Genomic DNA, 24,116 nt, shown 5'->3' with positions numbered 1-24,116 from the left:
TCCAGGTACTACTACAGTATATCACTGGTACCTGTTTACCTGTCTCTGCTTGTTGTGGGTTCCAGGTACTACTATATCACTAGTACCTGTTTACCTGTCTCTGCTTGTTGTGGGTTCCAGGTACTACTATATCACTAGTAAGTCTGTTTACCTGTCTCTGCTTGTTGTGGGTTCCAGGTACTACTATATCACTAGTACCTGTTTACCTGTCTCTGCTTGTTGTGGGTTGCAGGTACTACTATATCACTAGTACCTGTTTACCTGTCTCTGCTTGTTGTGTGTTCCAGGTACTACTATATCACTAGTAAGTCTGTTTACCTGTCTCTGCTTGTTGTGCATTCCAGGTACTACTACAGTATATCACTAGTACCTGTTTACCTGTCTCTGCTTGTTGTGGGTTCCAGGTACTACTATATCACTAGTACCTGTTTACCTGTCTCTGCTCTTTGTGGGTTCCAGGTACTACTACAGTATATCACTAGTACCTGTTTACCTGTCTCTGCCTGTTGTGGGTTCCAGGTACTACTATATCACTAGTAAGTCTGTTTACCTGTCTCTGCTTGTTGTGCATTCCAGGTACTACTACAGTATATCACTAGTACATGTTTACCTGTCTCTGCTTGTTGTGGGTTCCAGGTACTACTATATCACTAGTACCTGTTTACCTGTCTCTGCTTGTTGTGGGTTCCAGGTACTACTATATCACTAGTAAGTCTGTTTACCTGTCTCTGCTTGTTGTGCATTCCAGGTACTACTACAGTATATCACTGGTACCTGTTTACCTGTCTCTGCTTGTTGTGGGTTGCAGGTACTACTATATCACTAATACCTGTTTACCTGTCTCTGCATGTTGTGGGTTCCAGGTACTACTATATCACTAGTACCTGTTTACCTGTCTCTGCTTGTTGTGGGTTCCAGGTACTACTATATCACTAGTACCTGTTTACCTGTCTCTGCTTGTTGTGGGTTCCAGGTACTACTATATCACTAGTACCTGCTTACCTGTCTCTGCTTGTTGTGGGTTCCAGGTACTACTATATCACTAGTACCTGTTTACCTGTCTCTGCTTGTTGTGGGTTCCAGGTACTACTACAGTATATCACTGGTACCTGTTTACCTGTCTCTGCTTGTTGTGGGTTCCAGGTACTACATATCACTAGTACCTGTTTACCTGTCTCTGCTTGTTGTGGGTTCCAGGTACTACTACAGTATATCACTAGTACCTGTTTACCTGTCTCTGGGTATGTCCACATTCATATTTAGTGATAGTTACCTGACCTAGCTCTTGCTGTCAATTTTTTTATTGGATGTTCTTTATCACAATCTTGTTTTAAGTGTTTAAATGTTGTTTTTAAATGGAGCCCTACATAGTGACTGGTATGAGAACAAAGACCATTGAAAAACAGTAGTCAGCTAAATGTTTTGCTATAACTCCAGTCCAGGTTCAGGTCTACTACTGTTACGTAGATTTACTGCAGTGTTGCGTGATACACGATACCTCTGCCTGGTCAGGGAGCTGTGATGTGATTGGTCAGGACAGGAGTCTCTGCATGGGCCCAGAGCAGAGCAGAGGAGACAGACAGCCTCAGTGACTGAGTTATCACTGGCTGGGATGTGCTAGAGTGATGGAACACTAACATATAACTATCACACTGTCACAGGAGAAAAGAAGCCCATAAAACCCCTTTACATCTTTCATGGGAACTCTCTGCACATTAATACCCACGCTGTTCTGTTCTGTTCTGCTCTCCCCCCCACTGGCAAGGACTTCATCAAATCTAGCAAATGAATCCTCGTGCCGTAGATAATTCAAATATAGATAAGTAGAAAAGACAGAGGGGGGGGAATTAAGTCTATAAGATCAGGCCTTTTGATTGGAGCTCAAATGTAATTATTGTCCCCTTTTCAAAGCCCTAGTCATCTGACGGTCAAAACCTGCAGAAATAAAATATTAGCAATGCAGCCTTTACAATGCAGGGTTACCATAATGAGAAAGCATACGTACCTCTATGGTTATTCAACACCAGCAGAGGGAGGGCTGGGCCATATGGACAACAATCCATATAGAGATCAATTGCCTGAATTTATGTGATAACAATACACATATAACATTAACATTAACATAACATATGTAACATTTTTTTATCCTTTAAACTACTCCTACTAGTTTGATGGTTGTAGCCATCAAATTGTCCCATTAACAATCACCCATATTAGCAAACTTGTTTCATTTCAAACTTCACATTTCTCCAGTATAGGCAACTTGTCCTAATGAACTTTATCAGAAAAAGGCCTGCGATAACTGATAGGCATGGTAATTTTCGGTTTATCGTCACAGCTCTAAGGAGAGGTCTATGACATAGCACATTCAGCTGTATTTGAGTCCAGCCATTACAATATGTAGTAGGTTGGTGGCATGGCTTACGACAGCCATCAAGAGAATATGTAGTAGGATGGTGGCATGGCTTACGACAGCCATCAAGACAATATGTAGCAGGTTGGTGGCATGGCTTACGACAGCCATCAAGACAATATGTAGTAGGTTGGTGGCATGGCTTACGACAGCCATCAAGACAATATGTAGTAGGATGGTGGCATGGCTTACGACAGCCATCAAGACAATATGTAGTAGGTTGGTGGCATGGCTTACGACAGCCATCAAGACAATATGTAGGAGGCTGGTGGCATGGCTTACGACAGCCATCAAGACAATATGTAGTAGGCTGGTGGCATGGCTTACGACAGCCATCAAGACAATATGTAGTAGGATGGTGGCATGGCTTACGACAGCCATCAAGACAATATGTAGTAGGATGGTGGCATGGCTTACGACAGCCATCAAGACAATATGTAGTAGGATGGTGGCATGGCTTACGACAGCCATCAAGACAATATGTAGTAGGCTGGTGGCATGGCTTACGACAGCCATCAAGACAATATGTAGTAGGATGGTGGCATGGCTTACGACAGCCATCAAGACAATATGTAGCAGGTTGGTGGCATGGCTTACGACAGCCATCAAGACAATATGTAGTAGGTTGGTGGCATGGCTTACGACAGCCATCAAGACAATATGTAGTAGGATGGTGGCATGGCTTACGACAGCCATCAAGACAATATGTAGTAGGTTGGTGGCATGGCTTACGACAGCCATCAAGACAATATGTAGGAGGCTGGTGGCATGGCTTACGACAGCCATCAAGACAATATGTAGTAGGCTGGTGGCATGGCTTACAACAGCCATCAAGACAATATGTAGTAGGATGGTGGCATGGCTTACGACAGCCATCAAGACAATATGTAGTAGGATGGTGGCATGGCTTACGACAGCCATCAAGACAATATGTAGCAGGTTGGTGGCATGGCTTACGACAGCCATCAAGACAATATGTAGTAGGTTGGTGGCATGGCTTACGACAGCCATCAAGACAATATGTAGTAGGATGGTGGCATGGCTTACGACAGCCATCAAGACAATATGTAGTAGGTTGGTGGCATGGCTTACGACAGCCATCAAGACAATATGTAGGAGGCTGGTGGCATGGCTTACGACAGCCATCAAGACAATATGTAGTAGGCTGGTGGCATGGCTTACGACAGCCATCAAGACAATATGTAGAAGGATGGTGGCATGGCTTACGACAGCCATCAAGACAATATGTAGTAGGATGGTGGCATGGCTTACGACAGCCATCAAGACAATATGTAGTAGGATGGTGGCATGGCTTACGACAGCCATCAAGACAATATGTAGTAGGCTGGTGGCATGGCTTACGACAGCCATCAAGACAATATGTAGTAGGATGGTGGCATGGCTTACGACAGCCATCAAGACAATATGTAGCAGGTTGGTGGCATGGCTTACGACAGCCATCAAGACAATATGTAGTAGGTTGGTGGCATGGCTTACGACAGCCATCAAGACAATATGTAGTAGGATGGTGGCATGGCTTACGACAGCCATCAAGACAATATGTAGTAGGTTGGTGGCATGGCTTACGACAGCCATCAAGACAATATGTAGGAGGCTGGTGGCATGGCTTACGACAGCCATCAAGACAATATGTAGTAGGCTGGTGGCATGGCTTACGACAGCCATCAAGACAATATGTAGTAGGATGGTGGCATGGCTTACGACAGCCATCAAGACAATATGTAGTAGGATGGTGGCATGGCTTACGACAGCCATCAAGACAATATGTAGTAGGATGGTGGCATGGCTTACGACAGCCATCAAGACAATATGTAGTAGGCTGGTGGCATGGCTTACGACAGCCATCAAGACAATATGTAGTAGGATGGTGGCATGGCTTACGACAGCCATCAAGACAATATGTAGTAGGATGGTGGCATGGCTTACGACAGCCATCAAGACAATATGTAGTAGGATGGTGGCATGGCTTACGACAGCCATCAAGACAATATGTAGTAGGCTGGTGGCATGGCTTACGACAGCCATCAAGACAATATGTAGTAGGTTGATGGCATGGCTTACGACAGCCATCAAGACAATATGTAGTAGGTTGGTGGCATGGCTTACGACAGCCATCAAGACAATATGTAGTAGGCTGGTGGCATGGCTTACGACAGCCATCAAGACAATATGTAGTAGGCTGGTGGCATGGCTTACGACAGCCATCAAGACAATATGTAGTAGGATGGTGGCATGGCTTACGACAGCCATCAAGACAATATGTAGTAGGTTGGTGGCATGGCTTACGACAGCCATCAAGACAATATGTAGTAGGATGGTGGCATGGCTTACGACAGCCATCAAGACAATATGTAGTAGGATGGTGGCATGGCTTACGACAGACATCAAGACAATATGTAGTAGGATGGTGGCATGGCTTACGACAGCCATCAAGACAATATGTAGTAGGATGGTGGCATGGCTTACGACAGCCATCAAGAGAATATGTAGTAGGTTGGTGGCATGGCTTACGACAGCCATCAAGACAATATGTAGTAGGATGGTGGCATGGCTTACGACAGACATCAAGACAATATGTAGTAGGATGGTGGCATGGCTTACGACAGCCATCAAGACAATATGTAGTAGGATGGTGGCATGGCTTACGACAGACATCAAGACAATATGTAGTAGGATGGTGGCATGGCTTACGACAGACATCAAGACAATATGTAGTAGGATGGTGGCATGGCTTACGACAGCCATCAAGACAATATGTAGTAGGATGGTGGCATACCTTACGACAGCCATCAAGAGAATATGTAGTAGGTTGGTGGCATGGCTTACGACAGCCATCAAGACAATATGTAGTAGGTTGGTGGCATGGCTTACGACAGCCATCAAGACAATATGTAGTAGGTTGGTGGCATGGCTTACGACAGCCATCAAGACAATATGTAGTAGGTTGGTGGCATGGCTTACGACAGCCATCAAGACAATATGTAGTAGGATGGTGGCATGGCTTACGACAGCCAACAAGACAATATGTAGTAGGTTGGTGGCATGGCTTACGACAGCCATCAAGACAATATGTAGTAGGATGGTGGCATGGCTTACGACAGCCATCAAGACAATATGTAGTAGGATGGTGGCATGGCTTACGACAGCCATCAAGACAATATGTAGTAGGTTGGTGGCATGGCTTACGACAGCCATCAAGACAATATGTAGTAGGTTGGTGGCATGGCTTACGACAGCCATCAAGACAATTTGTAGTAGAATGGTGGCATGGCTTACGACAGCCATCAAGACAATATGTAGTAGGATGGTGGCATGGCTTACGACAGTCATCAAGACAATATGTAGTAGGATGGTGGCATGGCTTACGACAGACATCAAGACAATATGTAGTAGGATGGTGGCATGGCTTACGACAGCCATCAAGACAATATGTAGTAGGATGGTGGCATGGCTTACGACAGCCATCAAGACAATATGTAGTAGGATGGTGGCATGGCTTACGACAGACATCAAGACAATATGTAGTAGGTTGATGGCATGGTTTACGACAGCCATCAAGACAATATGTAGTAGGTTGGTGGCATGGCTTACGACAGTCATCAAGACAATATGTAGTAGGATGGTGGCATGGCTTACGACAGCCATCAAGACAATATGTAGTAGGTTGGTGGCATGGCTTACGACAGCCATCAAGACAATATGTAGTAGGTTGGTGGCATGGCTTACGACAGCCATCAAGACAATTTGTAGTAGAATGGTGGCATGGCTTACGACAGCCATCAAGACAATATGTAGTAGGATGGTGGCATGGCTTACGACAGTCATCAAGACAATATGTAGTAGGATGGTGGCATGGCTTACGACAGCCATCAAGACAATATGTAGTAGGATGGTGGCATGGCTTACGACAGCCATCAAGAGAATATGTAGTAGGTTGGTGGCATGGCTTACGACAGCCATCAAGACAATATGTAGTAGGTTGGTGGCATGGCTTACGACAGCCATCAAGACAATATGTAGTAGGTTGGTGGCATGGCTTAAGACAGCCATCAAGACAATATGTAGTAGGTTGGTGGCATGGCTTACGACAGCCATCAAGACAATATGTAGTAGGATGGTGGCATGGCTTACGACAGCCAACAAGACAATATGTAGTAGGTTGGTGGCATGGCTTACGACAGCCATCAAGACAATATGTAGTAGGATGGTGGCATGGCTTACGACAGCCATCAAGACAATATGTAGTAGGATGGTGGCATGGCTTACGACAGCCATCAAGACAATATGTAGTAGGTTGGTGGCATGGCTTACGACAGCCATCAAGACAATATGTAGTAGGTTGGTGGCATGGCTTACGACAGCCATCAAGACAATTTGTAGTAGAATGGTGGCATGGCTTACGACAGCCATCAAGACAATATGTAGTAGGATGGTGGCATGGCTTACGACAGTCATCAAGGCAATATGTAGTAGGATGGTGGCATGGCTTACGACAGACATCAAGACAATATGTAGTAGGATGGTGGCATGGCTTACGACAGCCATCAAGACAATATGTAGTAGGATGGTGGCATGGCTTACGACAGCCATCAAGACAATATGTAGTAGGATGGTGGCATGGCTTACGACAGACATCAAGACAATATGTAGTAGGATGGTGGCATGGCTTACGACAGCCATCAAGACAATATGTAGTAGGATGGTGGCATGGCTTACGACAGCCATCAAGACCATATGTAGTAGGCTGGTGGCATGGCTTACGACAGCCATCAAGACAATATGTAGTAGGTTGATGGCATGGTTTACGACAGCCATCAAGACAATATGTAGTAGGTTGGTGGCATGGCTTACGACAGTCATCAAGACAATATGTAGTAGGATGGTGGCATGGCTTACGACAGCCATCAAGACAATATGTAGTAGGTTGGTGGCATGGCTTACGACAGCCATCAAGACAATATGTAGTAGGATGGTGGCATGGCTTACGACAGACATCAAGACAATATGTAGTAGGATGGTGGCATGGCTTACGACAGCCATCAAGACAATATGTAGTAGGATGGTGGCATGGCTTACGACAGCCATCAAGACAATATGTAGTAGGTTGGTGGCATGGCTTACGACAGCCATCAAGAGAATATGTAGTAGGTTGGTGGCATGGCTTACGACAGCCATCAAGACAATATGTAGTAGGATGGTGGCATGGCTTACGACAGCCATCAAGACACTATGTAGTAGGATGGTGGCATGGCTTACGACAGCCATCAAGACAATATGTAGTAGGATGGTGGCATGGCTTACGACAGCCATCAAGAGAATATGTAGTAGGTTGGTGGCATGGCTTATGACAGCCATCAAGACAATATGTAGTAGGATGGTGGCATGGCTTACGACAGCCATCAAGACAATATGTAGTAGGTTGGTGGCATGGCTTACGACAGCCATCAAGAGAATATGTAGTAGGTTGGTGGCATGGCTTACGACAGCCATCAAGACAATATGTAGTAGGATGGTGGCATGGCTTACGACAGCCATCAAGACACTATGTAGTAGGATGGTGGCATGGCTTACGACAGCCATCAAGACAATATGTAGTAGGTTGGTGGCATGGCTTACGACAGCCATCAAGACAATATGTAGTAGGATGGTGGCATGGCTTACGACAGCCATCAAGACAATATGTAGTAGGATGGTGGCATGGCTTACGACAGCCATCAAGACAATATGTAGTAGGTTGGTGGCATGGCTTACGACAGCCATCAAGAGAATATGTAGTAGGTTGGTGGCATGGCTTACGACAGCCATCAAGACAATATGTAGTAGGATGGTGGCATGGCTTACGACAGCCATCAAGAGAATATGTAGTAGGTTGGTGGCATGGCTTACGACAGCCATCAAGACAATATGTAGTAGGTTGGTGGCATGGCTTACGACAGCCATCAAGACCATATGTAGTAGGATTGTGGCATGGCTTACGACAGACATCAAGACAATATGTAGTAGGTTGATGGCATGGCTTACGACAGCCATCAAGACAATATGTAGTAGGATGGTGGCATGGCTTACGACAGCCATCAAGACAATATGTAGTAGGTTGGTGGCATGGCTTACGACAGCCATCAAGACAATATGTAGTAGGCTGGTGGCATGGCTTACGACAGCCATCAAGACAATATGTAGTAGGTTGGTGGCATGGCTTACGACAGCCATCAAGACAATATGTAGTAGGTTGGTGGCATGGCTTACGACAGCCATCAAGACAATATGTAGTAGGATGGTGGCATGGCTTACGACAGCCATCAAGACACTATGTAGTAGGATGGTGGCATGGCTTACGACAGCCATCAAGACAATATGTAGTAGGATGGTGGCATGGCTTACGACAGCCATCAAGAGAATATGTAGTAGGTTGGTGGCATGGCTTATGACAGCCATCAAGACAATATGTAGTAGGATGGTGGCATGGCTTACGACAGCCATCAAGACAATATGTAGTAGGTTGGTGGCATGGCTTACGACAGCCATCAAGACAATATGTAGTAGGATGGTGGCATGGCTTACGACAGCCATCAAGACAATATGTAGTAGGATGGTGGCATGGCTTACGACAGCCATCAAGACAATATGTAGTAGGTTGGTGGCATGGCTTACGACAGCCATCAAGAGAATATGTAGTAGGTTGGTGGCATGGCTTACGACAGCCATCAAGACAATATGTAGTAGGATGGTGGCATGGCTTACGACAGCCATCAAGACAATATGTAGTAGGTTGGTGGCATGGCTTACGACAGCCATCAAGACAATATGTAGTAGGATGGTGGCATGGCTTACGACAGACATCAAGACAATATGTAGTAGGATGGTGGCATGGCTTACGACAGCCATCAAGACAATATGTAGTAGGCTGGTGGCATGGCTTACGACAGCCATCAAGACAATATGTAGTAGGATGGTGGCATGGTTTACGACAGCCATCAAGACAATATGTAGCAGGTTGGTGGCATGGCTTACGACAGCCATCAAGAGAATATGTAGTAGGTTGGTGGCATGGCTTACGACAGCCATCAAGACAGTTGTAAAGCTGACTCTAATGGACAACTAAGAGACTTAATAGTTATCCTCAGAAGAGAGAGCGTGGAAATAGGGAACAAGACCAGCATAACACCTGTCATGACTGTCCTGACCAGGTCAGGTTACAGGAGACTACAACCCTACAGATTATCTCTCAACCCCAACAGAGGAGGAGAGATCTAGGGTTCTGAAGATGTGGGGGGTTTTATGACCCCTCACGCCCCTGGTAAATCTCAGGCCACAGACAAATTCCTTTGTCCTGTTACTATGGAGAACCAGAACATTAATTAAACATGAAATAAAGGGACTTTGGAACAATGGTTTCCGTCAGCCACAATGGTGGTCATGACGATAGATGGAATATGAAAATGTATGTCATTTTTGTTTTATTATTAAAGGTTAATAGATGACATTATTACGAAAACATTGTAATGTGACGAGTTCTCCTAGTATATGTTTGATGTTTATACATTGTACGTTGTATGGAAAATATCCAAATCAAAGAGAATGTTTTGGGGAAGATAAAATGTTAAGTTAGTTGTCTAAAATTGGATTTGAATCAAATCTAGACCTTGCCTCATTAACTTGGTACGCCCAGAGAATTTGCCTAAAGGCGGTTACGCCCACTTCTGACCCAAGGGTATAAAACCTGTGAGTATAGAATTTACGACAAGACTACGTGACCCCAGCTGCAGCAAGGTCTAAAAAGTCAACGAACCCAGAACGCAACGCAAGTTTGAGGACAAAGAAATCCTTTTCTACCCAAGCTACGGATGAGTAGCTGTGTCTAAGCGGGGGAATTCAAGTCGAACCACCTAGCCTTCATCTCCCATCGAATCGTGGTATCTAAAGGGTTTCATTCCTATGCTGTGAGCTCTGAGCTACAGAGCTGTATGTCCTCAGAAGACCACTTCCAGAGCAAAGGGTGAGGGAACAGACTACTAAGCCAAAAGGACACTGACATCGGGAGGACGAACGGAGAGGTGCTCCGGAGTAGTGCGTCATCGAGCAGCTGAACGGTCCCCTGAACGGTCCACGCAGAGAATCCTCGGAGACCTTCCCCACGTAATTACATCATTATATTCTGACCCATAAGAGCGACAGTTTGGGGCAAGGCTAGGGTTAGAATAGCATAGCTGACAAATTCACCCAAATGTATATTTCTCTTGTTTGTGTACTTTCTTTTTTCTCTCTCTTTTGAAATCCCCTTTGTGGGTAACACGCGCCATAGTGTGTTGGCTTGTTAAACTAAGTTCTAATCAATAGCCTATAATGTGTTTTGTCTATGTGTATCTTTTATCATCATTAGCTTTTTAGTAAATAAATATTCAACTGGGATTGGTGTGGTACGAATTCATTTGTGAGACCCGGGTCCGTGCAGAGTCACGGGCTATACGACGTTCAGAACGAGATTGGTAGAGGCAACTGGTTAATTAGCGGCTGTTGTAAAATCAATATTCTGATATTCTTTGAGGTAATTTGGGAAATAGAAACTCAATAAAAACTACTTTTCCCATCTTGCCCCAGGTTAATGAGTTAATAATTGCTTGATTCAGTTAATCACGCAATTAGAACCTTTAATCATTCGATGAACTACAGTCGTCACATTAACTAATACAACGTCACGTCACGCCCAACCAGTGGTTGGTTCCATCTCTGAATATTCAGAAAGGTGTCCTGATTACTCGTGGTCATAAACAGGGCCTCTAGCGAGTAAAGTTTAGTCCCACCAGTAACAGCAAGAATACATCTGTAATGAACACGATGGGAGACAGAGGGCTGGTTTCAAGCACAGAACGCAGCAGGTGTTTATTGTAAAGGACCACAGGAGGAGGCAGGTAGCTGGGTCCAGGGGCAGGCAGAAGGTCATACACAGGGGGTCCAAAAAGGCAACAGTACAGGCAGGGTCGTCCAGGAGATCAGGCAATAGGTTGATAACAGGAAATTTGATAGGCTAAAGTACAGGCAGGGAATAGGTAAAAGGTGTCGTTAGTGAGGCAGGCAAAAACTATCATACAAGGGAGGATTCAATTACGGGGGAAACCAGCGCTCCGAATAGAACTGTGTCACAAAACAAACAATACCTCACAATGATGGGGTGTGAAGAACTGAACTAAATAGTGTGTGATAATGACATACAGGTGTCGGAACAGGTGATCAGAATTCAGGTGATTGAGATCTGGAAAGTGAGCTGCGTTCAGAGGATCTACGTGTTTGAGAGTGTGAGCTGGAAAGTGGGCTGGAGAGTGAGCTGCGTTCAGGGGATCGACGTGTTTGAGAGTGTGAGCTGGAAAGTGGGCTGGAGAGTGAGCTGCGTTCAGGGGATCTACGTGTTTGAGAGTGTGAGCTGGAAAGTGGGCTGGAGAGTGAGCTGCGTTCAGGGGATCGACGTGTTTGAGAGTGTGAGCTGGAAAGTGGGCTGGAGAGTGAGTTGCTTTCAGGGGATCTACGTGTTTGAGAGTGTGAGCTGGAAAGTGGGCTGGAGAGTGAGCTGCGTTCAGGGGATCTACGTGTTTGAGAGTGTGAGCTGGAAAGTGGGCTGGAGAGTGAGCTGCGTTCAGGGGATCTACGTGTTTGAGAGTGTGAGCTGGAAAGTGGGCTGGAGAGTGAGCTGCTTTCAGGGGATCTACGTGTTTGAGAGTGTGAGCTGGAAAGTGGGCTGGAGAGTGAGCTGCGTTCAGGGGATCTACGTGTTTGAGAGTGTGAGCTGGAAAGTGGGCTAGAGAGTGAGCTGCGTTCAGGGGATCTACGTGTTTGAGAGTGTGAGCTGGAAAGTGGGCTGGAGAGTGAGCTGCGTTCAGGGGATCTATGTGTTTGAGAGTGTGAGTTGGAAGCATACATTACATCAGCAGCAACAATACTTCAAATTCCATGACACAGTAATTACAGTGTATTTGATGTACTGTCAAAAACCCACAGCTGGTGACAAAACCAGAGCACAATGGATATGAGGAGGAGGAGGAGGAGGAGGAGGAGGAGGAGGAGGAGAGTGGGCCTGTTGCTCCGTACTGCCAAGGACAAGCTGCAGTGCTTCATGGCGATGGCTGGGAGGGAGGCCCAGTGGAGGTTTAGGGGATTGTGTTGATGTCTCTACCTCTTGTTTCTCCATTCCCCTCTCCTTCTCTCTGCCTGACAGTGCCTTGCCTCTCTGCCTTTCTGTCTGTCTTTCTTCTTTCACTCTCTCTCTCTAACTCTCTCTTTCCCCCTCACCCCTAGTGATTGTATTCTGAGGCTGTGAGGCTCCAAGTAATTGATAATGACTTGATGAATCGCTTAATTACCTTTAATAGCTGATTTTCCAAAAGCTGAATAATGTAGATAACAGAGAATTAAGTGGTTAAAAAAAGACATACTTTCTCTGATTCCAGTGTTGTTGTTTGTGGTGATGGTGGTGGGGGGAATGTTGTTGTTGCCTTGTCATTCCCCCTACATACTCTAGCCAACTTGACATATTGTAGCTTACTGTACAATCCTCTTGCTTTGAAGCACCACCATGCAGAGATAAAACATGTTGCACAGAAAACGAGAAGACATGATCAAGTGTAAGATTAACAAGCGTAAGAGAGGAGAAGAATAGCAGTGTGGTGTAGCGAGGGGTGGAGAACATGAAGAAAGAAAGTATTTTTCCCCCAGATCTTTTATTCAGCCCTCAGCTCTTCTCTGATGATCTATGTTGATGTGAGGAGGGTGGAGCGGCACCTGTCATGGCTTAGAGGTAACATGTAGCCAGCTAGCTCTGCTCAGCACAGCGACTGTAACATGTAGCCAGCTAGCTCTGCTCAGCACAGTGACTGTAACATGTAGCCAGCTAGCTCTGCTCAGCACAGTGACTGTAACATGTAGCCAGCTAGCTCTGCTCAGCACAGTGACTGTAACATGTAGCCAGCTAGCTCTGCTCAGCACAGCGACTGTAACATGTAGCCAGCTAGCTCTGCTCAGCACAGTGACTGTAACATGTAGCCAGCTAGCTCTTTTCTGATGATCTATGTTGATGTGAGGAGGGTGGAGCGGCACCTGTCATGGCTTAGAGGTAACATGTAGCCAGCTAGCTCTGCTCAGCACAGCGACTGTAACATGTAGCCAGCTAGCTCTGCTCAGCACAGTGACTGTAACATGTAGCCAGCTAGCTCTGCTCAGCACAGTGACTGTAACATGTAGCCAGCTAGCTCTGCTCAGCACAGCGACTGTAACATGTAGCCAGCTAGCTCTTCTCTGATGATCTATGTTGATGTGGGGAGGGTGGAGCGGCACCTGTCATGGCTTAGAGGTAACATGTAGCCAGCTAGCTCTGCTCAGCACAGTGACTGTAACATGTAGCCAGCTAGCTCTGCTCAGCACAGCGACTGTAACATGTAGCCAGCTAGCTCTGCTCAGCACAGTGACTGTAACATGTAGCCAGCTAGCTCTTCTCTGATGATCTATGTTGATGTGAGGAGGGTGGAGTGGCACCTGTCATGGCTTAGAGGTAACATGTAGCCAGCTAGCTCTGCTCAGCACAGCGACAGTAACATGTAGCCAGCTAGCTCTGCTCAGCACAGTGACTGTAACATGTAGCCAGCTAGCTCTTCTCTGATGATCTATGTTGATGTGGGGAGGGTGGAGCGGCACCTGTCATGGCTTAGAGGTAACATGTAGCCAGCTAGCTCTGCTCAGCACAGCGACTGTAACGTGTAGCCAGCTAGCTCTGCTCAGCACAGCGACTGTAACATGCTTTATTACTGAGGCGGGTTGGCTGACTGAGGCCCAGTGGTGACAGGAGCCTTGGCTCAGTGCACGCTGACCTATAAAGGAGATGAAAATGATGCTTTCCAGACTCTATTTATTAGTCAGTAACCGGCTAACTTACCCCCTAGTCAGCGCTATTTAATATCTCAGGGAGGACTGGAGTTATGACTTTTGCATTTAACTCACATTTCAAATCAAAATCAAATCAAATTGTATTGGTCACATACACATGGTTGGCAGATGTTAATGCGAGTGTAGCAAAATGCTTGGGCTGCTAGTTCCGACAGTGCAGTAATATCTTACAAGTAATCGAACAATTCCCCAACAACTACCTAATACACACAAATCTAATGGGGTGAATGAGAATATATACATATAAATATATGGATGAGGGATGGCCGAGCGGCATTGGCAAGATACAATAGATGGTATAAGATACAATATATATGTATATATGAGATGAGTAATGTAAGATATGTAAACATTATTAAAGTGGCATTTTTTTAAGTGACTAGTGAGTCTATGTAGGCAGCAGCCTCTCTGAGTTAGTGATTGCTGTTTAACAGTCTGTTGGCCTTGAGATAGAATTGAGAGACTGAAAAACAGCTTCTATCTTCGATGCGGGGTGAACAGGCAGTGGCTCGGGTGTTGTCTTTGATGATCTTTTTGGCCTTCCTGTGACATCGGGTGCTGTAGGTGTCCTGGAGGGCAGGTAGTTTGCCCCCTGTGATGCGTTGTGCAGACTGCACCACCCTCTTGAGAGCCTTGCGGTTGAGGGCGGTGCAGTTTCCGTACCAGGCGGTGATACAACCCGACAGGATGCTCTCAATTGTGCACCTGTAAAAGTTTGTCAGATTTCTTCAGCCTCCTGTCTGTGTGGATGGATCATTTCAGTTTGTCTGTCATGTGTACGCCGAATAACTTTCCACCTTCTCCACTACTGTCCATTTGATGTAGATAGGGTGGTGCTCCCTCTGCTGTTTCCTGATGTCCACGGTCATCTCCTTTGTTTTGTTGACGTTGAATGAGAGGTTATTTTCCTGACACCACACTGAGTGCCCTCAACTCCTCCCTGTAGGCTCGTCGTTGTTGGTAATCAAGCCCACTACATTTCTGTTATTCATCAAACATAATCTAAATTGCAATATTTTCTCCTGCAATTCACTTCAAAGAGGTTTTAATAAGTTTGTTTGGAAGCTATTTTTTTTACCCTTCTCTCCCTCTCTTCTCTCTCTCTATTCTCTCCCTCTCCCTCTCTTCTTTCTCTCTATTCTCTCCCTCTCTTCTCTCTCTCTATTCTCTCCCTCTCCTCTCTCTCTCCTCTCTCCCTCTCTTCTCTCTCTCTATTCTCTCCCTCTCCTCTCTCCCTCTCTTCTCTCTCTCTATTCTCTCCCTCTCCTCTCTCCCTCTCTTCTCTCTCTCTATTCTTTCCCTCTCTTCTCTCCCTCCTCTCTTTCTTTTTCTAACCCACTACTCATTGTTTTGTTTTTTTCATCTAAAAAAGTCATTAGAAATGGCGACTCCATCAGTTAACAGAGCCGGAGGTAACAGTTTTAATTAAGCTATCACTTTCCTTGTTTTCACCCTGGTTCCCAGAGGACCTCTTAATGCTGAGACAAAGCTAAATCAAACAGGAAACATAACAAAACAACAGCACACCCACTGGGCACACACTGGTTGAATCAACGTTGTTTCCACATCATTTCAATGAAATGACATTGAACCAATGTGGAATAGACGTTGAATTGACGTCTGTGGCCAGTGGGCAGAGTCCAACACAACAGAGCTATAAAGAACACTGTTCTGGGTGTACTACTCACTGGGGCAGGAGAGATTCAGGGGGAGGGAGAGAGAGAAACTGAGTTGAAATGGCTTTAGGCCTTTCCTAGTATACTCTCCCTAAGCCCAACATGAAAAGTCTTCTGTGGAGTCCTGCAGGGTTTGGCTATATGGCTCACACAGGAACACAGCCATGTGGTCTGGAGCAGACAGCAGACTGAGGCAGACAGGGAGGGAGGGATCTCAGGTTGGTTGTCGTTGGAAACAGCCTAGTGTTTTTAAAAGGAGGGAGGGGAGAAGGCAGGAGCAGGAGGGCAGCGGCTGGATTTACAGAGGAATTTATCCAGCCTAATGGAACAGGCAGAGTGAATGGAATAATGCATAGGGAAGGAGACAGGTAGTGAGGGAAACCAAACATAAAATGTGCATTTATCCTGTTGAGGTGACATCTCAAGCTCTTTCTTCAGGATCATTAGTGCCAACAGGGCCGTGCTGTTAATGTTCCACACGTAAATATATCCTGCTATGCCCCTGGTTCAGGGCACACAGACAGGAATGGAAAATCTAGTTACTGTACTGTGTACGGGTGGGGGGGTTGTGATTCCTATATCCTTTACTATGTACAGAGAGAGGGGAGGGGGGTTGAAGTGATTACAATGTTACATTGGATGCCATTCTCCTTCTCCTCTTCTGGGGAGTTCCTAGTGTAGCAGATCTGTGCTGCTTGGCCCACTGTCATGTTCATGGAAAAGCAGCAGTTAGTTCCCCCTCTCCATGGCCCCCTTCAGCCTAGTCTCATGGCAGAAGACAATGCCAAATACTGGACTGGAAGCCTGCTCCAACATTCTCCCACATTCCCACCTTCCACGTATAGCTTTTGTGCTATATGTGTTTATTTTGAATCCATTCACCATGTCACTACTAACTCAAACAACACAGAAACAGCATTATTTTTTCCTTAGCCCATCCACAACTTCAACATGGAATTTGAAGTCTTCACAAAACGGAAGTAACAGAGGTTTCGCTGTGGTTAAGCGGGGTTAGGTGTAACAGTCCTGAAGGATAATGACGGGTCAGCTGGAGAGAGCGGAGAGGAAGCCAGCCCAGCTGGGCCTGCAGGCAGGCAGAGGCGTGGTGGGGTGCAGTGGCCTGTCTGTGTGTGCTTGTGTTGGCAGGCATCCCACATCTATCCATCCCCCTTTCTTTTTATCTTCCACCTTCCTGTCTCTCTCAGCGTGTCTGTCAGGCCGTGGGAGATGTCTGTGTTTGTGAGTGAGGATTTGGTACCTAAGCCTAAACCCAGACCCCAATTCCACTCCACTCCACCCCACCCCACCCCACTCAGTACCTTGCCTGCCTTCTCTGCCTCAGCTCTCTACCGCCCCCCACAGGTCTCAACACACACAGCACTCAGTGTTAATGTCTAGAAAGCAATTATGCATCTGCTTTTTTACACTCTAACCACTTTAAAATGGTCCTGCAATTTTCTAGACCATTAATTTGTACATAACAATTGAAAATGTTGTTTTTTATTAATTCTTCAGGTCCTTGTGTTGACACAGTGTTGGGCTAACTGAAATATGAATGGAGGGTAGGCTAGAGTTTGGATTCTAGGGCAGGGCCGATGGCTGCTTGGTGATTGGCCATCTTTCTTATACCCCTGGTATCACCCCGGCACAGTGGCAGAGACTCCATTGTTGCTGAAATCCTCTTAGCTGGGCAGAGCAGAGCAGAGCAGCAGAGAGGCAGCTAGCAGACAGCTCCACAGTGCTGTGGACCTCCACACACAGCACAGAATGACACAGTGATTTAGTAAGAACAAGACACCATCCCTCAAAGTCATCACTGCAGCATTTCCCTCTCACACTGTGCGCCTGTGTAATGCAAAGTGACAACGCATCGCCCGCCTTTTAATGTCTTTTGATACGGGGTAGTGAATGGGATAAAGTAGGTGTGTGTGTGGCGCGTGAGGGATATTTTGCTTGTTGTTTGATCCCTCTTTTTTCACAGTCATTGTGCTCACTGTGCAGATGGAAATGATGGAGCTGCAGACTCATATAAGCTCTGGGGTTTAGTTTATGTACTGTATGTAACATAACAAACCTTATTGTGTGGTCTGAGTGAATTGCATGGCCATAACAGGGGTCCACAGGAGTCAATCCCTCCTCTCAGAATTTTTTGATGGGGTCATTTGAAATCAGTGTATCTATCACTACCCCTTTCTTATCCAGCTGTCCAGCCAATCACCATCATTCCCCCTGGTTTGTGTACCAACAGCATTTACCACCTGAGGCCCAAAACATGATGTTATTTATTATCAAACAGGGACCCAGGGGTTCTTGTAATCCTCTTACAATTTGGCGGAGACAGAGATTGTTTTCTGACCCCTTGTGTGGCCCCCGGCATAGTCTTAGGTCCTCATCTCTTCCAGCTCCAGGTGTAGCTCCAGCGCCAAACTCACCTCAAGCCCTCCCCCCAGCCCAACTCTAGCCTTTCTCCCCAGCCCCCCCACCAGCTCCAACTCTAGCCTTTCTCCCCAGCCCCCCACAGCCCCAACTCTAGCCTTTCTCCCCAGCCCCAACTCTAGCCTTTCTCCCCAGCCCCAACTCTAGCCTTTCTCCCCAGCCCCCCACAGCCCCAACTCTAGCCTTTCTCCCCAGCCCCAACTCTAGCCTTTCTCCCCAGCCCCAACTCTAGCCTTTCTCCCCAGCCCCCCACAGCCCCAACTCTAGCCTTTCTTCCCAGCCCCCCACAGCCCCAACTCTAGCCTTTCTCCCCAGCCCCCCACAGCCCCAACTCTAGCCTTTCTCCCCAGCCCCCACCCCAGCCCCAACACTAGCCTTTCTCCCCAGCCCCCCACAGCCCCAACTCTAGCCTTTCTCCCCAGCCCCCCACAGCCCCAACTCTAGCCTTTCTCCCCAGCCCCCACCCCAGCCCCAACACTAGCCTTTCTCCCCAGCCCCAACTCTAGCCTTTATCCCCAGCCCCCACCCCAGCCCCAACACTAGCCTTTCTCCCCAGCCCCCAACCCCAACTCTAGCTTTTCACTCCAGCCTCCACCCCAGCCTTAGAGTCTCAGATCCAGCTCCAATTTTAGCCTCCAGCAGGGGACTCAGGGGAGGGCTGGGGCCATGTTAGCTGGTGATACATCAACAGGCATTATACCCTCTGTGGGCTAAGCTCCAAAGGGAAGACATAACCTTGGCAATGACTTTGTGGAGGGAGAGGGCTGTCAGTGCTCCTCCTCCGCATGTTAACGTGCTCTGGGGCTGGGCTGGAACTGGGACTGGGGCTGGCATGGGGTGGGGTGGGCTGGCTTGGGGTAGGGCTGGGGTGGGGCTGGGCTGGGGCTGGCATGGGGTGGGGTGGGCTGGGCTGGCTGGGGGTAGGGCTGGGGTGGGGTGGGCTGGCTTGGGGTAGGGCTGGGGTGGGGTGGGCTGGCTTGGGGTAGGGCTGGGGTGGGGCTGGAACTGGGACTGGGGCTGGCATGGGGTGGGGTGGGCTGGCTTGGGGTAGGGCTGGGGTGGGGCTGGGCTGGAACTGGGGCTTGCATGGGGTGGAGTGGGGTGGGTTGGCTTGGCTTGGGGTAGGGCTGGGGTGGGGCTGGGCTGGAACTGGGGCTGGCATGGCGTGGGGTGGGCTGGCTTGGGGTAGGGCTGGGGTGGGGCTGAGCTGGAACTGGGGCTTGCATGGGGTGGGGTGGGTTGGCTTGGCTTGGGGTAGGGCTGGGGTGGGGTGGGGATGGCTGGCCTGGGGTGGGGTGGGGCTGGGATGGGGTGGGGGTGGCGTGGTGTGGGCTGGCCTGGTGTGGGGCTGGGATGGGGTGGGCTGGCCTGGTGTGGGGCTGGGATGGGGTGGGGTGGCATGGTGTGGGCTGGCCTGGTGTGGGGCTGGGATGGGGTGGGCCGGCCTGGTGTGGGGGTGGGGTGGGCTAGGGTGGGGGTGGGGCTGGGGCTACGGCCTGGGCTCTGTCCTTGATATGTGAGGTGCCAATGCCAGTCTACTGTAACTTTAGGACATGCAATGCCAAAGCCTATTCTTCCTACCATTTGTCATTATAAAAGTGTTAGTAACAGCTTATCAATTCTTTATACAGTATGTTACTTATCCATATTGTATTCCTTCTGGCAATCTGTACAAAGAATTATACTGTCTCTTGTTTGTTTTGTCTGTAGTATGCTTAGCATGTTCATTCCTTTAGGTGTTGACATGGTGGTTACTGGGCCAGGTAAGGCTATGACACTTTAACCTTGAGACAGAAATACACAGAAACAATCAAGCTGGACTACTGATCCACCTCATCTGAGGGGTTTCCTTCTGTGAGGGAACTGTGGGTGAATTATCACAAAGGTGAGCCCATCTATGGATTGGGGTTATGCCGCTATCTATGGGCTAGGCAAATCAATTAAATATTTTGAATAGGTTATTTTTTATGCTGCCATCCAATCCCATTTCCTTGATACCTGAATTTATACATCTTGAGCTGTTCTTGTCTAATGATGTTCTGTAATTTGTCATTCTGTATTATGTTTCATGTTCTGTTTGGACCCCAGGAAGAGTAGCTACTGCTTTTGCAACAGCTAATGGGGATCCTAATAAAATACCAAACACCCCTTCCTTCACCTGACACCCAAAGTTAGCTTTCTAGCACAGCTTAGTTTAAAGCATTGAGCTTCCTCTTCTATTCCTTGAAATCTGGCTGCCTAAAAAAGTGACGCCTCAGAGGAGCCTGATACTGTGTAAACAAAATATGCAAACCCAGTGGGCCAACTATAGACCTCGTCCAGCCTGATTTCATAGACTCGCTGTAACATAGTAAATGTAAATCAAATTAGCATAATATGTTATGTTTGGTATGGTTACATAAGACAGAGGGTCACTTAAGGCACAAACGAAAGTACGGTGGTTGGTTGGGGTGGATGGGTAGGCATATAATGCGGACGTCTAGCAACCGAAAGGTTACGTGTTCCAATCTCAGCATTTTAGCTAATTAGCAACTTTGCAACTGCTTACTACTTTTTAGCTACTTTGCAATTACTTAGCATGTCAGACAACCCTAACCTTAACCCTTAGCCTAGCTAACTTTAGCCACCTAGCTAACGTTAGCCCTGAGTCCAGGTTAGCTAGTAAGGCATCCCAATGACCTAATGAAAGGCTTTATATATATATATTTATATATATTATTTTTACCCCTTTTATGTGATATCCAATTGGTAGTTACAGTCTTGTCCCATCACTGCAACTCCCGTACGGACTCGGGAGAGGCAAAGGTCGAGAGCCATGCATCCCCTGAAACACGAGCCTGCCAAGTCGCACTGCTTTTTGACACACTGCTTGCTTGACCCAGAAGCCTGCGTGCATGCGCCTGGCCCGCCACAAGAGTCGCTAGAGCGCGATGCGACAAAGACATTGCGGCCGGCCAAACCCTCCCCTTACCCAGACGAGGCTGAACCAATTGTGTGCCGCCTCATTGATCTCCCGGTCGCGACCGGCTGCGACAGTGCCCGGGATCAAACCCGGGTCTGTAGTGATGCCTCTAGCTCTGCGATGCAGTGCCTTAGACCGCTGCACCACTCGGGAGGCCCATGAAAGGCTTTTAACTGAACAAACAACTCTAATGGGCTCCACATCTATAGCACCAGTAGTCAAGTCATTTTGGGTTTGTTAAGTTGGCTGTTTACCGTCTGTTTATTTAGCCTCTGCATGCGCCAGTACCGTGGCAGGTTCTGGTAGGGAAAAGTCAGAAAACGCAAATGGTACTCGCTAATCCCAGTGGCACCATCAAGTTCCCACCACAACCCACAAACGTGCCCCTCTCCTGTCCCACTTCCCTGTTCACCACACACCCCAGCCAAGGCTGGCCCGTCCCCATCCCAGTGCCCTCTGAGTGGTGCGGCTGGTTAGGGCTGGTTCTTCTTATCTGCCAGGCCCATTAGCCCACACTGATGCCAATGCAGGGGAGCCACAGTTATCCAGTCCTGTTAGATGAATGGCTGCTCTGTTTTATAAAAGATAATACGCTCATCAATACACAGTGTTCTGTTATTCATTGGTTTTGCACACTCATCTCAGTTTTGAGAAGTTGTTAGCTTAGCTTTCAATTGTCTCGGCCCACTCTTTCTCTCTCTTTCGCTCTCTCTCTCTCCTTCTCAGTTGTTTCGGTCCCTGCGGAAAAGTGGTTGGTTTTGCTGATATTCTTTTAAGACACAATCATCAAAGACAGTTTAGACAATCTAATGATTACATTTTGATGTCTTTATAACACTGTGTGATTGTGCTTCATTTTAATGACCATATTTTGTGTGGAACGTGTGTTCCCTGATCAGGGAACAGATGGCTCAGCAGAAGCATATTTTAACTACCAAATGACTGTTGCTTTCTACATAATGTGGCTGTCTGATGAGGCACTTGAAGTGAACTTCTATTTTCCTGTGAATGGGATATTAATCTTGCCTCTTCCTCTCCCTCTCTCCTCTCCCCTGTCCACAGGCATTATCCACCAGATGAAAGGAGACTATGAAACTGCACTGAAACTGCACAAAACCCACCTCTCCATCGCCCAGGAGCTCACTGACTATGCTGCTCAGGGCCGGGCCTACGGTAACATGGGCAACGCCTACAACGCGTTGGGGGCCTTTGACCAGGCCGTGCGCTACCACCGCCAGGAGCTACAGATCTCCATGGAGGTCAACGACCGAGCCTCCCAGGCCTCCACCCATGGTAACCTGGCCGTGGCCTACCAGGCTCTGGGGGCCCACGACCGCGCCCTGCAGCACTACCAGAACCACCTCAATATCGCCCGTGAGCTGCGAGACGTCCAGAGTGAGGCTCGCGCCCTCGGCAACCTGGGGAACTTCCACTGCTCCCGGGGAGAGTTCCCCCAAGCCGTGCCCTACTACGAGCAGTACCTCCGCTTGTCCCCTGACCTCCAGGACATGGAGAGTGAGGGGAAAGTCTGCCACAACCTGGGCTACGCCCACTACTGCCTGGGAAGCTACCAGGACGCTGTCAAGTACTATGAGCAGGACCTGGCTCTGGCTAAGGACCTGCATGACAAGCTTAGCCAGGCCAAGGCCTACTGTAACCTGGGACTGGCCTTCAAGGCTCTGGGTAACTTCACCAAGGCAGAGGAGTGTCAGAAGTACCTGCTCTCTCTAGCCCAGTCTCTTAATAATGCACAGGCCCGCTTCAGAGCCCTGGGCAACCTGGGGGACATCTTTGTCTGCAAGAAGGATGTGACCGGAGCTATCCAGTTCTATGAGCAGCAGCTAGCCCTGGCTCACCAGGTGAGATTCACTCGGTCCTGATTATAGTCATAGTCACAGGAAAGGTCTCCACTTTGTCTGCATACAGTAAGAGAGATTAGCATGACATACTGTAAGTAAGTCAAGCACTCCATTGATTTTGAAAGGCAGGGTTGTTAAAATGTAATACTGTTGCTGTTTCTCATTTGCTGATGCACTGAAATCCTGTCTGTGCTTTGTTTCAGATGAAGGAGCGCAGGATGGAGGCGTGTGCCTACGCTTCCCTGGGTGCCACCTACAGACTGGTGCAGAAGTACGACAAGTCCTTGGGCTACCACACCCAGGAACTGGAGGTGTACCAGGAGCTAGGCGATGTTCCCGGGGAGTGTAAAGCCCACGGCCACCTGGCAGCTGTCTACATGGCCCTGGGGAAGTATGCCATGGCCTTCAAGAGCTACGAGGAGCAGCTAGAGCTGGGCCGCAGACTGAAGGACCCGGGCATAGAGGCCCAGGTCTACGGCAACATGGGCATCACCAAGATGAACGTAGGGGTGATGGAGGAGGCTATAGGCTACCTGGAGCAGCAGTTGGCCACCCTGCAGCAGCTGAGTGGCAACGAGGCCGTACTGGACCGGGGCAGGGCCTATGGTAACCTGGGAGACTGTTATGAAGCCTTAGGAGACTTTGAGGAGGCCATTAAATACTACGACCAGTACCTGTCTGTGGCCCAGAGCCTGAACCGCATGCAGGACCAGGAGAAGGCTTACCGAGGTCTGGGCAATGGACACAGGTCAGTGACATCGCTCATTAGCCCCTACTAAACACACTTAGAAACCTGTAATGTAATTGGTTATACACCGGAC

At 47.8% G+C, this 24,116-nt stretch overlaps 1 protein-coding gene across 2 annotated transcripts in view; it reads left to right on the top strand.

Moving 5' to 3' along the window:
• LOC115111615 (tetratricopeptide repeat protein 28-like) overlaps positions 1-24,116 on the top strand; it is a 226,208-nt gene that overhangs the window by 169,977 nt on the left and 32,115 nt on the right. For both annotated transcript variants that reach the window (XM_065011559.1, XM_065011558.1), the window contains exons 6-7: positions 22,499-23,295; positions 23,499-24,043. In XM_065011559.1, the coding sequence (XP_064867631.1) occupies positions 22,499-23,295; positions 23,499-24,043 (1,342 nt within the window). The remainder of the gene's footprint in view (positions 1-22,498; positions 23,296-23,498; positions 24,044-24,116) is intronic.

This window comes from Oncorhynchus nerka, linkage group LG27 (assembly GCF_034236695.1).
Source record: "Oncorhynchus nerka isolate Pitt River linkage group LG27, Oner_Uvic_2.0, whole genome shotgun sequence".
Taxonomy (NCBI): Eukaryota; Metazoa; Chordata; class Actinopteri; order Salmoniformes; family Salmonidae; genus Oncorhynchus; species Oncorhynchus nerka.
This window is presented reverse-complemented; position numbering and strand designations above follow the sequence as displayed.